Below are 15,283 nucleotides of genomic sequence, written 5' to 3' on the forward strand. Positions count from 1 at the left end.
TCTGCTTATTGGTCTGCTTATTATTGTGTTTGGTTTCACATGCACTGAGCTCATTTTTGATAAAAGAAAATTAAAAAGGAGAGAAATGTTGATCTTAATAGTTAGAAGAGTGTGTCTATGTCTCAGTTGATTGAGATTTTCTTAACTCTCGGTCATCTTAGAAAAGTGCAACTGCAGTTCAAAGAAAAATGTAACTCGGTCCAGCATTTCTGACAGAAAAATGCAGAAAAGTGCAACTCAAAGTACTTTTTTGCAAGTGACTTAGAGCATCTCCAGTCGCGTCCCCCAAAGCGTCCCCCAAAGGGATTTGGGGCGCGCCGGACAAAAAAACCGTTCCAGCCGCGTCCCCCAAAGCCCATTTTTGTCCGGCGCGCCCCCATACGGTGTCCGGCGCCCCGAGCCCGTCTCCGTCCCACAGGGGACGCACCGGGCACGCCGGACACAACGAAAAGCGAGGCGGGGAGTGGCGGGGCCGACCCGACAGGGGAACGTACGGATAAAACCCCGCCGCCTACCTTGGGTCAAGCGACGTTAATGGCGTCCCTGTTTTCCCAGGCGACGCAGGGACGCGTCTCGTCGTGCATGGCCGCGTGGCCGTCCGCGCCAGAGTTATTGCGTGCAACCACCCGCTGCCGCCGCTGTTTTAAGACGCCCTGCAGTTCTCACCGCTCACAATCCTTATCGTCGCCGCCGCCTCCCCCCTCCCAGATCTTCTCCTCGCCGCTCCAAAAAATGTCGAGCTCGTCGTCCCGCAAGATCGCCGCGGCGAACGGCTTCGGCCGCGGCAGCCTCACCGTGTCGGAGGCGTGGGCGCTGTACCACGCCCGGTATCCAGTTCCGCCGGACATGCGGCTGCCAAGCAGCGGCAGCTGGAAGATGGCCGTGAACGGCATTGGCATCCCGCCGCCGCCGAAGCCGGACACGGATCAATGGAGGGACGCCATCAAGGCCCGGCGGGCTCAACTCACCGCCGCAGAGCGGTTGGATCCAACGTGGGCGGTCACCAACAACGACGCCTGGTGGACGACGTACTTCAAGGCGAAGTACAGCGTCGAGATGCGCAGCACCGAGAACCTCGTCGGCGGCCCCAACAGCTGGAACAAGGACGACCGCGCCCTGTTCTGGGGCGTTCCGGGGCGCACCCTCGACAACGTCATCCGCGGCATCCGCAACGGCGCTCCAAGGTTGGAGATGTCGTCGTCGCCGCCGCCGTCTCCTCAATGGCAGCCGAGGAGGACGACGTACTCCTCCTCCTCGCACTCTTCTTCCTCGGGACCGGCGCGATCGACGCCGTCCTCGTCGTACCGGTCCGCGCCCTACACCGTCCCCAAACGGGAGGTCAAGGAGGAGCCGGCGACGCCCGTCAACACGAGGCGTGGTGGCAGCGGCAGCCGGCGGCAGCAAGGGAGGCGCGGCGGCGCCCTCCTCATCCCGAAGCCGGAGGTGAAGGAGGAGCCGGAGGAAGCGTCGCAGGCGGCGCTGCCGGGCGGAGTACGAGCGGCAGCTAGCCGGCTCATCGCCAGCCGACGACTCCCGAGGATCGCTCAGTGGCTGCGGGCGGCGTTCTTGGCGTCCATGGACGACAAGGACGCCTGGAGGGGCGACCTGGACGCGGCGATCGCCATGTCCATCCGCGACTCCGGCAAGCCGCTGGTGGACCTCACCGACGACGGTGAGGTAGGACCAAGCGGCTTGGTGAAGGACGAGCCCGTCGAGGAGCGCGTCAAGCAGGAGGTCGTCACCGACGACATGTACAACTTCCAGCAGTACTACGACGCCTCCGGCCGCCGCAAGTGGTTCTAGATTAGGTTTAGTTTAAATTTAGTCAAATTTCGTTCGAATCTATGTAAGTTTGGACGAATCTAATCGAATCTCGTTAAGTTTAAAATTTCCGAAATTTTATTTGGGGGACGCGACTGGGGAGCAACGTCCCCCAAAGATGGCACGAACAAAACACGTCCCCCAAACGCTCAATCCGGCGCGATTTAGAGTATGTTTTGGGGGACGCGACTGGAGATGCTCTTAGACTTAAGAAAATCTCAGTTTACTGAGACATAGCAAACCGTAGTTAGAAACCCGTACTACACTAAGTGAGTATGCTACTAGCTTTGTAGACTCTTCGTATGGACCGACGATCCAGCGTCGCATGCAGGATCACTCTTTTTCATGGGTGTTGCGCGCAGGCGCAGAGCTGCCGCACGCGTGGACATCCTCACAACCAGTCAGCCACCGCTTCCGTGCGTACGCGCCGCGTGTACCGGCGCCACCACGTACTCCATGCGTACTACACTGGACGATAGGTACACCGTCGACGGACCGGCCGGCACGCCCACGCCAAGCAAGCGGAAGCCCTGGGCCGGAGCCAACCGTCCCGACGCGATCGCCCACCGTATTCCTCTATGTGGCCGCGCGCGGCGCACAGAGCGAAACGAAACCCCACGCTAACGACGACGTCTCCAACCACATGTGGCCGATCGCTCCTCGATCGGGAAATATCTCCGACTGGAGGGCGTGGCGGAGGAAATGGCCGCGCTGCCCCGGGCGCGCGCGAGGGCGGGGGCACGACGGCCACTCCTGAGAAGCGCGCGCGCGACTGCCAGCCACCAGGTCGAAGCAGCGGAGCGACGGCGACGGCGGCGGGCGAGGCGACGCGGACGGCTCCTCGTCCGACGTCCGGCCAGCGCGCGCCCCGCCTCGCCGTGGGCTATCGACACGTTGCGAGAGGCGTGCGTGGCTGCGCCGGGCGGACGTGTGGACGGACGGGCGCGTCGGCCGGTGGCGACTCACCGGTGTCCGGTGTGCCTCCATCAGATTCAGTTCAGGGGGCTCCCACTCTGCCCACCGCTGCTTTCTCCCACGGGCGATGGGCCAGGGGAATGTGTGGTGCCGCGTGTGCCTGCACGTGAAGACTTGCACCTCCTGTCTGTCGTCCATGTGATAGACGTCGACAGTATATCCATCTCACAAATCCCTTCGAAATGCAGCGGCATTTCCAGTTCTCGGGTTAATTTGCCGGGAAAATAGTATTGTATATTTTCTTACAATCAATATCACATATATTTACATAAAAAATACTGCATGGTAGAGATATACACGATTTGGCTCCAACGATTATAAAATAAAGTCAAACAAGCAAATGTTCGAGGTCTTCATATTCTTCCTTCTTCCATGACATAATCTTATAACTTTTCTTAAGGCAACCGAAGATAGATGCCAAACCATAAATGTGTAAAATATCAACAATGGTTCTCCCACAATTTTTTTAGCCGCAATGGCAAGGCTACGTGCACACGCACATAAGTAGTTAGTCAATATCTGAACTTCGAAAAAAAAAAGTTCAATATATAAGAGGCCGCGAGTTGAACGCATGAAAGATAAGGAGTACATTCATCTGAACGATGCGTCTTATTCGTACGTTCTAAGAGAGTCTTTCTCTTCTTTCTTTTTCGGGGGGTTCCAAGAGGGTCCTTGACGCTTCAAAGCTTTCTATCACAGTAATGACGACACATGCGGATTCCTTTGCTCTATCCTCCGATTCAGCGCATCCGGTCATCGCAACCCGTGACAAATATCGCGAGCGAAATGCATGCATCGGCTCTCGCGTGGCAAGATACAGGAGCCCCACTTGTGCAACTGGGCCGGGCTCGTCTGTGGCTCACAAGTTCGTAAGCAGTCTCATGCAACTTTCGACGGGTGATTCTTCCATCTTTCCAGTATCAGCAACCCCACGGTCAGTTACAACCACATGATCTTTCTTCTTTGTTTGGTTTGTTTTAAGTGTTTCTTTTTAAATGATGAGGCGACGTCTTCATCTTAAAATCAGAATAAGGTTATAGCTCGTCATATCCTCGCTTTGGTGGTGTGTGTCTAGCATCGGCGGAGGGAGTGTGGAGCTGGGCTTTTCGTGGATCTCTTGAAATCCAGTCGGTTTTCGTGTTTGCTGGTGTGATTTCAGGTCCGACTCATCTGATCTACGGGTATCATCTTTATCGATGGTTGATGCTGGGGTGCGCCGGTACTTTGGGCCCTAACACGATGGCTTTTCGTTTGTGTAATACGACAAGCTTTGCCTGACTTGGAGATGTAGAGCTGGGAATGATGGCGACGTCTTCAGCTCGTGTACGTGTCTATAGTTGTCGCTACATTGTGTAATTACCTATTTATAACTTGTATTGCTTTATAGTATTGTTTCTACTGCTATAGAGATAAAAAAATACAATTCGCAAAAAAAAAGATGAAAAAAATACAACCACGCAATTATCACACGCGCGAGCGAGCCTCTATACAGGTTGATTCGGCTCCGTAACCGAAAGCTGTTCTCCATGCCTGATCATATATCCACCATGATCTCAAGGCGATTCCTCATGATCCACCAAGATCTGCTGAATCAAGATCCCACCGTTCAGAAACCAAGTGGTGGCCTGTAGCGAATATGCAAAGCGGCAAAGGCGCACGTGAGAGTGAATCGCGAGGTGACATGTGCAGATTCGTTGCTTGCTCTGTAGCCGATTCCGAGGAATTAACAGATCGGGACTTGCTTGCGAAACGCCATCATGCCGCTGCGCAACTTGCTTGCCACCCACATGGAATGGAAGGAGAAACTGCTCTCCGGAAACCAGGTGCTGCAACCGGCGCGCCTTCTTGTGGTTGAGCGGATGAGCACTCGTCGGTCGTCGCTGTCGCTGGACTTCTGGAAATCCTGTCGAGAATTCTTATGGCTGACGGGTACGCAGACTGATCAGAATTTTCTATTCAAATCAGCCAGATCCCTGAAGGTGATCAGCCAGCTAATGCTCAAATCAAGGCAAATCATACAGTAGGGAGGACGTGCTAGAATCTCAACAATTTTACACAATATTTGTTACCTTCTGAGTAAAAAAAAAAGATTAGTAATGCTAACCTGTAGCATGTATAAGCTTTGCAAGCATCAGACAGTCTTGCTGGTTGCTAGTACTGAAGAAACCAAAATATTTTGGCAGAGTGCTAATCTAAAAGTTCAAAGGCAGCCATCTAACCGAAATGCTCCAATACAGATTAAACAAGTTCATGATGAATCAGCAGGATGCCCCCTCTCATCTTTAGAACAGAACTGCGCACAATTCATTCAAAGAGTACACAACATATACAATATAAAGACAGTAGGAACCGATGATGCATGCCTAATTGTGGTGCTTTTGCCTCCAAAGTAGAAACCGTGTTTCTAGATCTGAAAAGGAGAGCCCCAGCATGCCGACGGAGGAACCAAGCATTCGAGCTCATTCACCTCTGCACAGCATCTCTACAACAGTAAAAGTTCTAAAACTATAGAGAATTAGAATAACAAAATTTTATTTTTCGGGGCTTCCAAAGTTATAGGAAGCCTTGAGAAACATGGCAGCATCACTAACTTCAATGTATATATGTCATAAACTAGCAAAAACTATAGGTGGTTGCAGGAGATACATGTGATATAACTATATAAGCATGGCTAGAATACAAGGATCTGCCCGGCAGCAATGAGAAGCCCCATGCCTTCCTCCCAAAATGGGGCTGCACCACTGCCTCCTTTCTGGAAGTAAATGAGGCTCTGAATCAACATGTACATTGGTGGACTGTGGGGTCCAGAAATATTGACAGGATTTCCCCAGAATGTGGTAGATGCTTCCTCCATTAGACATATTGACAGGATTTTCCCAGAATGTGGTAGATGTTTCATCAGAATACTTGAATGGCTACGCTGCCGCCAAGATCCGATATATATGACATCCTCCTCGGATTGTTTTTCACTCTGAGTCCTCACCAGTAGTGCTTAAAATGCTTGCTATGTCTTGGACTACTTCAGACATTGGTGGCCTGAACTCTGGCTCCGGCTGCATAAGAATTTTCTGATCAGCCACAGATCACTATGTTCACCAGATTCCTACTGCTGTTCTAAGAATAAAAAGAGCTAAATACAGCTATAATATCACAGTGAATACTGACTAGACTATTAAGTGTTTCACCTGTGTGTGAGGAGATGTCAAAATCATGAAACGAATTACCATGGACATGGAATAGACTAACTTATGAGTTATGGCTGACAGGTTCTTTTCAGCATTGGTAATAGAGTAAAAACTCGTCACAATCTAATAGAATAATATAGGACATTTTTAAAAAATGATGGCTTTACCTAATTTTACATATTCCAAAGAAAAATTTCGAGCAAGAAAAAACTAAATGTTGTTATAGTTAACAAAGTGGGAAAATCTAGTATCCTGTATATTATGCCTCAAAAGTGCATCTTAGATTATGAAGGAATGGAAGCAGTGAATTACCCGAACACAACGGCTGATGATGTCGGCAAAACGTGATAATACTTTCTCAGAACACTCTCCACGAATAGAAGGATCAACCATCTTTGTCAGGGAATCAATGTCATGAAGCTGATGAACAGCCCATCTAACAAGATGCTGTTCATGACGAGGGCGAGAGCTGCATATTTCAACAAAACAAGTAGGAGCATGAGTAGGTCCACATTTTTGTGGAGGTGAATGATCTAAAAACAGTTACATAAGTCTCGTGATCAAGCACTGCAGATTGTATGTATTGCTAACCTGTCATATGGTTTACGACCAGTCAGAAGTTCTAGCATTACCACACCAAAACTGTAAACATCACTTCGGTCGGTAAAAGTCCCAGATTCTTGGATTTCAGGTGCCTCGTAATTTAGTAATGCCCGCATGCGACCAGACAACTGAGATCAAAGGGGAACACAACAGTAAGTACACACATATTACAAGTTTCAGATTCATTCAGATGTCACCAAAGTACAGAAGCAAGAACAATGATTGCCAAATAATTTTTATCTATAACAATGGACAAAGTCAAATATCAAAAAACCATTGGTCTTTTCTGCCTTAAATAAATAATTAAGGTGTAGTGAACACTATCTAGTTTTTAGGAAATTATTGGACTAGAAGTAATGGTCCTGTCATGGGTTCACAGTTTTATCTAGCTCTACATGAATATTGCTTTATTATTCTTCATATTTATATTTGAGGATGACCATACACAATGAAGCTTGAAATCAACTGAACAACTGTGGGGCAATTCTGAAGATCGCTGGAGAACCAAATGACACTTCCTGAAGAAAGGTGATGCTTCAGGAAATAATTTTCACTGTAACAGGCTGTTAGTCTAATTGTTCTGGTGCAGTACTCAGGAGTCAGGATGCCTTTTTAGGATTTCAACCAGTCAATGAAAGGATGTGTTGAGACTCAGAATTTGTATTTTACTTTTGAGAAATATTTTGTTTACAAGTTTTATTCAAGTAAGGGAACTGAGGAGAATCTCCCTGTTTTTCTCCACATAAGAATTTGGGAACCTCCCTGAATTCATAGTCTATCGAAAATTCCAAATATTAAGTAAACAAACATATTTCAGATGTTTTAATTAATGATTTAGATATATTGGTATCAAGAAAAGGCTGAACCATCCTAAGAACAGGTTTATATCGAATACTTGAGGTTACCTGTGTAACAGAGCTTGACAACATCAATACTGACAGTCCACATTCAGCAACACGTACTGAGAATCCATTACCAAGAAGCACATTGGCTGGTTCAAAATTCTGATGCACCACTGGAGGCTCACATGTGTCATGGAGATACCTGCAAGAAGAGGGTACATTTTAAATGTAAAGGCAGTTCCTTTAGACAGGCAAAAGTTCATGAAAAATATTTTAAACTGGAATACAGCTTACTCTAAGGCTTTTGATGCACCAAGAGCGACCTGGAGACGGGCATTCCAAGAGAGTGCACTATCTAGATCCTCTCCTTCATGTAATACATCATGTAGTGTTTTTCTACTGAAGTGGTTATAAACAAGTAACCGCTGTCCATATTCTGCACAGTATCCAACAAGCTCAAGGATGCTAGGGTGTCTAATATCTGATATACACGCAACCAGCTCTAAAAAGTCATCTACTGGTATCCTTCCATTGGCATTGTCTATCTTCATAACTTCCAATAACTGCATACGATGAAAGAAGATGAGGACATAATTTATTCAGTGTAAAATCACATTGAGTAAATGGAGCAATGCTGTGTACATACTTTGCCTTCAGGAAATTCTGCAAGATATACTTTTCCCAACCTACTCTCTCTTATCAAACTTTCCTCTCCAAAGCTATTTGTATATTGCTGAAGTGTTGCAACAGAAAAGGATGTTGCAGATGTCGAGGGACCTGTCCTTGGTGGAGTGCTGGCTCTTTTTTCTGGCCTAAAGATAGGATTTGCAATTACTTTTGTAACAGGAGGAAGTGGTGGTGAGGAAAGTGGCGGAGGAGGTGGAGAGGAAAGTGGGGGTGGTGGTCGTGGTGGTGGTGTTGGTGTTGGTGCTGGTGGTGGTAGTGGTGGTGGCGGTGGCGGAGGCAGAGGCGCCGCAGCAAAAATATCCGATTCCGTTCGCTCCAAGTTAATTACATGATCTTCTCTCTTTTCAGGAGGCTTCTCACGAGCAGCTGCCAGCACTTGATAAATTATACATTTGAAGTTAATCAGGTGAGCAGTACTTATAGTAGGAAGTAGTTGGTCAGAGTTATAAGTATCTGTACCTGGTATGGTCAGATTTATTTCACGAACAGGCTTCCTGTCAGGAACCTCAGTTGAGCCTGTTAATGAAACATCAGGTACCACAAATAACAGAGTAGAACACGTCATCTAAAGAAAAGTAAGTAAAGTAGACCTTTTTTAATGGCGTCCCTTGACTGTGCTGAAGCTTGCTTGACTTTAGGCTCTTCAACCCTTTGTTGCACCCTCCCCACCTGACTTGTTGTATAATCACGTCTCGACTGTCTCTCTTGGTACTTCGACAGGCAAAATATTACGAGCAGCACAACAATTATGAACAGCACGATAGCAAGAAGAACATATCCAACGATCCTGAGAGTTGAAGACTTGTGTTTCCCGGAGGATGAAGATCTGCTGTCTCGAGCTGTGGATCCACCAGAAGAACCCGAGGAAGCATTAGACGATGAAGGAGTTCCTGAAGGGAATGTAGGAGATGATGGTGTTTGTGTCGGTGAAGAGCCATTGGGTGTTAAAGAGGGTGACGCAGAAGGAGCGATGCTGGTATTAAATGGGTTCCCATCCTTTCTGCATGAAAAAGAGTTAGCTGCTCAATAAGTTGTGTATAAGTATTGAGTACAAGAAGGCACTATGTGAAATTATAGATGACATAGAACAATTCTGAAATGGGGAAAAGGTTTCTCACTTCAAATTTGGTATGTTGAGCAACTTTGGAGGAATCGGTCCAGAAAATAAATTGTTCTCTATATTTCTGTTACAGGGGAAATAAGTTATCAGAAAGAAGCACATATATCTGCATGCATGCCAAAAATTTAAGCTATTAATGATCTGGATTGCAATTGTCGCAAACTGGATCAACAATTAGAGTTTGACTGACATAATATTTTTTATATTTTACAAAGATCAACTATGCAGTACTTTTGTTATAAAAGAATTGTAGGAAAGGAACAAACACCGGGATACATTGTTCTGGTAAATAATGGGAGCACAGAGCAGAACTAGGTGAACAGTACAAATACAGTAGATAAAATGCTTCAACAAAAAAATGTAAATTACTTAGTCAGTTTTTCCTTTTTTTCTCACCAGTGTAAACTTTGCAATTTTTTAATAATTAAACATTGTACTTAAAGGGGAAATGCGCACTGATATATACATTGTTTAAGAATGTAGAGTTGTACAACCTTGGCTGAGGAAATTTGAAGTTGATTATGCGAAGGCACAAATTTGTGTCTGTCATACTTGTACGTAAGTACAGAATTATATCAAATTGCAGTCAAATTCTTATGTTTATACAATGACCGAAAGAAAGTTTCTATTAAGTAATCATGTTACTGAATCAACAACTGACCAAATAATTGACAATGTTCCGTTTTTTTTATATTCTGATGATGTGCTAACATAAGTGAAACATGAAAGAGTTTTTTTTTTTGTGTGGGGCAAGCGCATGTGGACATACAAATCACCGAGGGGGAGACCCTGCAAGACATCAAGGGTACCAGATAGTTGATTATCTTGCATGCGCCTATCAAATAGCATGTCGTTAGAAAATCTAAAAAGAAAGTGGCAAAAAAAAGAGGAAGCAAAACTGCAAGAAAATAGTTGTAGGCTAGGCATACAGAGTAACTAGTGATGACAGGTTTCCCAATGAAGTTGGTAATGGACCACTGAAGTTGTTGGACGAAATATCCCTGTGAATTGTGATGAAAGTTCAGATGTAATCGACCTGCTGGATGAAGATTAAGGGGAAGTGCCATAAAAGAGAGAAATAAGTTAGACCTACAGGTTTATAAGTCCAGCAAGGGAACCAAAAGCATCTGGTAGTTGTCCATCAAGATGATTGTCATTGAGTGACCTGAGAAAGCACAGAATGACAGATCTTGAGTGAGACAGCTTGTACAGGAAGTACTGCATGGCTTTTTGTTTAATGAAGGAACATAATAATTACATGGCTGTTAAACTCTTTAGGTTTGATAGCGACATTGGGATGCTTCCAGTGAGTTGGTTATCAGAGAGAAAACTGCACAAGCAAGAAACAAAAAGATCATGACGCCATTTAATCAGAAATACTTAAATGAACTTCTCGAACAAGTAGTTGCACAAAGAACGGAACATACAGATTCCGCAGTGTAACTGGTAGATCATCCGGTATAGTTCCACTGATTTTGTTGTTGCTAAGATTTCTGCAACAAAAAGGAAAGTAAATACAGAGATAGCTTGATCAGTATAAGAGGACAACATAACATCCTGCCTATGGTACATTGTACACATAGAAGTTCTAAATTCAACCATATGGAACATATGACTATAATTAGATGATAATACTATCAGCCATGAGCGAGGGAGTATAATGGACGAGAAAGGCCCTTACATTGTGGTAATCGAGGTGAAGTTCCCTAGGCTTCCCAGCTGTCCTTCCATAGTTGCAGCAACATAATTTCTACAAACAATGGGTTGATAAAAGCACAAAATATAAAAGTTCTACCAGGGAAAATGAATCTGAAGAATAATTGACGTACATTGCATCAATATTTGAGCCGATACATACAACACCCTGCCAACCCTCACCGCAGGGGTCTCCACCATTTGCAGTCCATCCGGTAAGAGCCGGTGATCCAAGTGCAACATACAATCCATTTATAGCAGAAACTGCATGCGAAAAATTAAAGAAAAAACACCCCATTAGAAACCAACAAAATTCTTTGCAACATTGGTTCCTATCAAATAAATTACATTTAAATACTCAACACTGCACGTGTGTAGAAGGACGTTAGCATCAGCAACTATCAGCGACGAGAGCGCAAGCGGAAGTCAGATTATAGCTCGCATACTACCGCAAAAAAAAAAAAAAACTAACCAAATCTTCCACGCATCTGATCATTTGACATCTCTGGTAAACAGCTAATAAGATTATTTCTCCGAAAGATGCTGTTTTAGCCACATGTGATACCACCAGCTTCCTACGACTGAGACCCGTGTTAGCATTAGCAACTATGGGCTATGAGACTTCAAGTGCAACTAGATTAAAGCTTGCAAGCAATGCAACCAATGTTCCATGCATTTATCCTACATTTTTTCCACTGCAGCCAAATCCTATCTGAAAGCAGAGGCATATCGCCCCCATTGTCATGTACAATGATGATAATCTGCAGAGCAGGCCACCACATTGCTGCAGGGCCAAAAACATCCCTCTCAACCTTCACTGTAGTACTGTACACATCGGAAAAAAAAACATCCCAATAGGCAGATATATATTTCATTCTTTTTTTTGCCGGGTATCATCACATTGTTGCACCCATAGGCAGGCACACACAAATTCAATGACCCCATAACGTCTATAAGTACGGCACAAGCCCACATCCCTCACACCCTACCTACACCCAACTTACCGATCTGCTCGACTAAGCTGAATCGATCGGCGGAACCAAAACCCACGCTAACCCTCACCTCCTACCAATCTCCGATCCAAGTGAAAAAAAAAAAAGTAGTGCATCAATCGACTCCCTCTCCCCTCAACCAACAAATCCTTGGTTTCCCTCTAACAACAAATGTAACTGCATTTACTAGTAGAGAGGCAATTGTGTACAAGGATCAGTGAAATCAGGTATTTCTCTGGAAGACGCACCTATTTAGCTACATTATACACCATCAGATTCTTACCACCGAGCGACTGCTGGCACGGCACTAGGAGGTTAGATTAAAGCGGTACCGCCAGCAACCTAACCAAGCTTACACGCCTTTAGCCTGCATTTGTTTCCGCTGCACCCAAATCCTAACTGAAAACAAAACAGGCACGTATCTCCCCCGTTGCTGTCGACAACGATGATTATCTGCAGCAGAGCAGAGCAGAGCAGGTGACCGCATTGCTTGAAGAACAGAAACAGCCCTGCCAGACTCCACACCATCCACAAAGAGAAGAACGGCCCAATTGCCGCACATATAAGCTGGTTAGACAGACAGGCGCACACGGATTCAACGGCCGTGCCAACTCCAGAAGTAGGGCGCGAAACCCTCACCGCGGCACCAGTCTGCTGGACCAAGCGGCGGTCCAACAGTACCGCGTCGAAATCAATCCCCTCTCTCTCTCTCTCTCTCTCTCTCTCTCTCTCTCTCTCTCTCTCCCTTGAAGCCACAAATTACCCGCTTATCCCGAACAATTACTGCACTTGCACTGTACGAACAGTAGAGCTAAGCTAACCCCAAAGCAAGCAAGTGCAGCGCGACCCAGCAGCTGGTGGCAGGAAAACCAACAAATCACTCGGCGGCAGCTAGGGAGCAGAGCAGAGCAAAGCAAAGCAGGTGTGCGCGTACCGTCGGCGGCGTCGGTGAGTGCGAGCGCCCGCGGCAGCAATGCCGCCGCCGCTGCGACCAACAGCAGCGGGACGAGCACCCGCACCCCCGTCTGCGCGAAGGGCCCATCTCCCATCCGCATCGCTGGGTCGGAGTCAGATTAGCGCAGCATCGTCGGCGGCGACCGGGGGACCAGCAGGCAAGAGTAACCGCCGCCGGCAGAGATCGCGGGAACCGAGGCGTGGCTGCGCAGATCTAGAGAGAGATTGGGAGGAACTGGCAGTGGCGACCGGGGAGTTTGCTTTTTCCGGTACGCTTCCGCCTGTTTTTGTTGGCTTCTAGAATCTAGCTGTAAGTGGAGATGAGAGAGATGAGAGAGTGGCGGCGAGGTGAGAGAAATGGAGCAGGCAACGGGCGTGGAAAAGGCGGAGTGGAGTGGGTGAGCGGTGCGGTGAGGGGAAAAGCCGAAAGGTGAGGCGAGGGAAAAAAGGGTTGAGGATTTCGTGGGAAATATGTACTGTACTGTAAAAGGCGTGGGCGAAAAAAGGGAGGGAATTTCTGTTTCTTTTTTTTTAAGGGAGCATGGCGTCGACGACGGGATTTTTATTCCGGCGAGACTGCTGCCAGTGCCACCGCCCGGCATGGTTTAAAAGGGGGTGGGGCCCTGCTGACACGGAGATCCGTTGGGGGCGCTTTGGACGGATGCCGTCGTCACATCTCGCCGGCACGTGCGACGCTGCGAGTTGGTGATTGGACTGTCGACTTCCTTCAGACTTCACAGTAGTACGGAGTATTTGTCTGGTGAAAACCTCTACTAGTCGCCGTCACTTTGCACGCCAGGTAAAGGTAAACCTTGGCATAGCACGGCGATTTACAAACAAATAACCCTTTTACGTAAGAATAGCACAAAATGACCCTCCAGCCAAACTATTTCACGTTTCTAAGGGCATACCCAATGCACTGCTCTAGAGGTACTGCCTCATAACTTTAGTTAGGTTCGGGTAGTCCAAAGTAGGTTTGAATGAGGAGGTAGCCTCTTCATCAGGAGGCAACCTCTTCAGCCATAAAGTGAAAACTGAGTGGAAATGTGAGAGAGAAAGAGAAAAACCAAATCAGCTTTTGAGAGAAAGATATATTAATAGGACCATAACATGGCATGCATATGTCAAAAGTTTTATCCAAGCCTAGTTGGACAGCTGCCTCCATTGCTCATGCCCTAACCCTTTTGTGTGGCTCCCTTCGCAAGGGCGCCACACCCCCTTTCGCAAGGGCGCCACACCCTTCTGTGTGGCTCCCTTCGCAAGGGCGCCACACATTCTGTCATACGTGGTGGCTCGAGCTTGTCTGCCGACAATGTGTGGCGCCGCTCCCACGGGCGCCACATAAACAGGTGTGGCGCCCTTGCGAAGGGCGCCACACATAAGGGTTAGATGCGTAAAATAGTTTGCCCAGAAGGTCATTTTGTGCGTTTTTTTCAACAAAGGATTATTTTTGTGTGAATCGCCGCATAGCACAGCAGTTCAAACCCTCGTCGGGAGAAACCGGCGCGAGCACAGCAGCAGCAGGTAGGACGCCCAAGTTTCAAGATACTCTGCAGAATAATCGACCCTGCGGAATACCGTTGGAATGGGCAAATGCAAAACTACCGGGACATCTCCAAACGAACCATCGCATATCGAACCTCCAAAAATAGTCGCACGTTCGCTTACGTCTGGCTGTGCTCCCCAACGGGATAACCATATTATTTTTCTAACGATATATTTCATTCAAGTAAAAAAGCACAATATCGCCCTAGCTACTTGTCGCCGATGGCCTGGACCCGTCGTTGCCTCCCTCCCTCCTCATCTTCTCCGCCGCCCGCCCTGCGGCCGCTAGAGCTCGGTGAGCCACGTGTCCTCTAGCAGGCGCCGCCACAACATCGTGTTGGCGGCATCCTCAGCCTTCTTGAGCGTCTACTAGAGCACTCTGCTCCGCCGCCTTCTCCTCTGGGTCAAGCTCGTCGTCAGAGGACCAGTCGAACTCGGAGGAGGAGTCTGCGGCGGACGCCTCCCTACGGCGTTCCATCTCGGCGTCGAATGCCGTGTGGGCTTCCTGCTCTGCGTCAGCCATGAACTTCGCGTCCATGACCGCATCAATGATGTTGTCCGTGCTTTCATCGTCCTCCTCCTCGTCGTCGGAGCTCTCGACAGGGGGAGGTGAAGGCGCAATAGTCTGGCCGCGCCCGGCGCTGCTCAAGGCAAAGGCTGAGGGTTGTGTGGAGGCGGCGCTATGGTGGAGGTTGTGGCGGCTAGGGTTTCTATGGAGGAGAGGATGAGGAAGACGAGCGTGCGCGCCCTCTTTCTTTATATACGCCGGAGGCATCGCCATTACTTCCTTGGCAGAGGTGGGCGGCGGCCGCTCGGCACGCGAGACATCGCCATTAACGTGACGCAAACTGTCGAATAGACGCA

The 15,283-nt window shown here is 47.6% G+C and overlaps 1 protein-coding gene across 3 annotated transcripts; it reads right to left on the bottom strand.

Annotated features, from left to right (window-relative positions):
• Nucleotides 1-5,311: 5,311 nt before the first annotated feature.
• Nucleotides 5,312-13,270, bottom strand: LOC127308028 (protein STRUBBELIG-RECEPTOR FAMILY 3). Of its 3 annotated transcripts, none has more exons than XM_051338793.2 (17): nt 12,855-13,270; nt 11,063-11,192; nt 10,915-10,983; nt 10,661-10,726; nt 10,492-10,563; nt 10,327-10,398; nt 10,163-10,234; nt 10,003-10,068; nt 9,232-9,297; nt 8,704-9,113; nt 8,573-8,629; nt 8,073-8,479; nt 7,721-7,989; nt 7,490-7,628; nt 6,573-6,712; nt 6,294-6,450; nt 5,312-5,849 (listed from the first exon to the last, which is right to left on the bottom strand). In XM_051338793.2, exons 1-17 carry the CDS (start codon nt 12,973-12,975, stop codon nt 5,763-5,765), a joined length of 2,400 nt encoding a protein of 799 aa, XP_051194753.1. In that variant the 5' UTR covers nt 12,976-13,270; the 3' UTR covers nt 5,312-5,762. The 3 variants fall into 3 exon arrangements, with proteins under 3 accessions (XP_051194753.1, XP_051194752.1, XP_051194754.1); XM_051338792.2 differs by having other exon boundaries at nt 8,073-8,488; XM_051338794.2 differs by lacking the exon at nt 10,003-10,068 and having other exon boundaries at nt 8,073-8,488.
• Nucleotides 13,271-15,283: the final 2,013 nt, after the last annotated feature.

This window comes from Lolium perenne, chromosome 6 (genome assembly GCF_019359855.2).
Source record: "Lolium perenne isolate Kyuss_39 chromosome 6, Kyuss_2.0, whole genome shotgun sequence".
Classification (NCBI taxonomy): domain Eukaryota; kingdom Viridiplantae; phylum Streptophyta; class Magnoliopsida; order Poales; family Poaceae; genus Lolium; species Lolium perenne.

Bases quoted from the DNA above. Each gene is read 5' to 3' on its own strand.
- LOC127308028 (XM_051338792.2), bottom strand. From the start codon at position 12,975: ATGCGGATGGGAGATGGGCCCTTCGCGCAGACGGGGGTGCGGGTGCTC. The intron at 9,114-9,231 runs GTGAGAAACCTT...TTTTTCATGCAG, and splicing joins CTCAACATACCAAATTTGAA to AAAGGATGGGAACCCATTTA. The intron at 6,451-6,572 runs GTTAGCAATACA...TGAAATATGCAG, and splicing joins GGTCGTAAACCATATGACAG to CTCTCGCCCTCGTCATGAAC.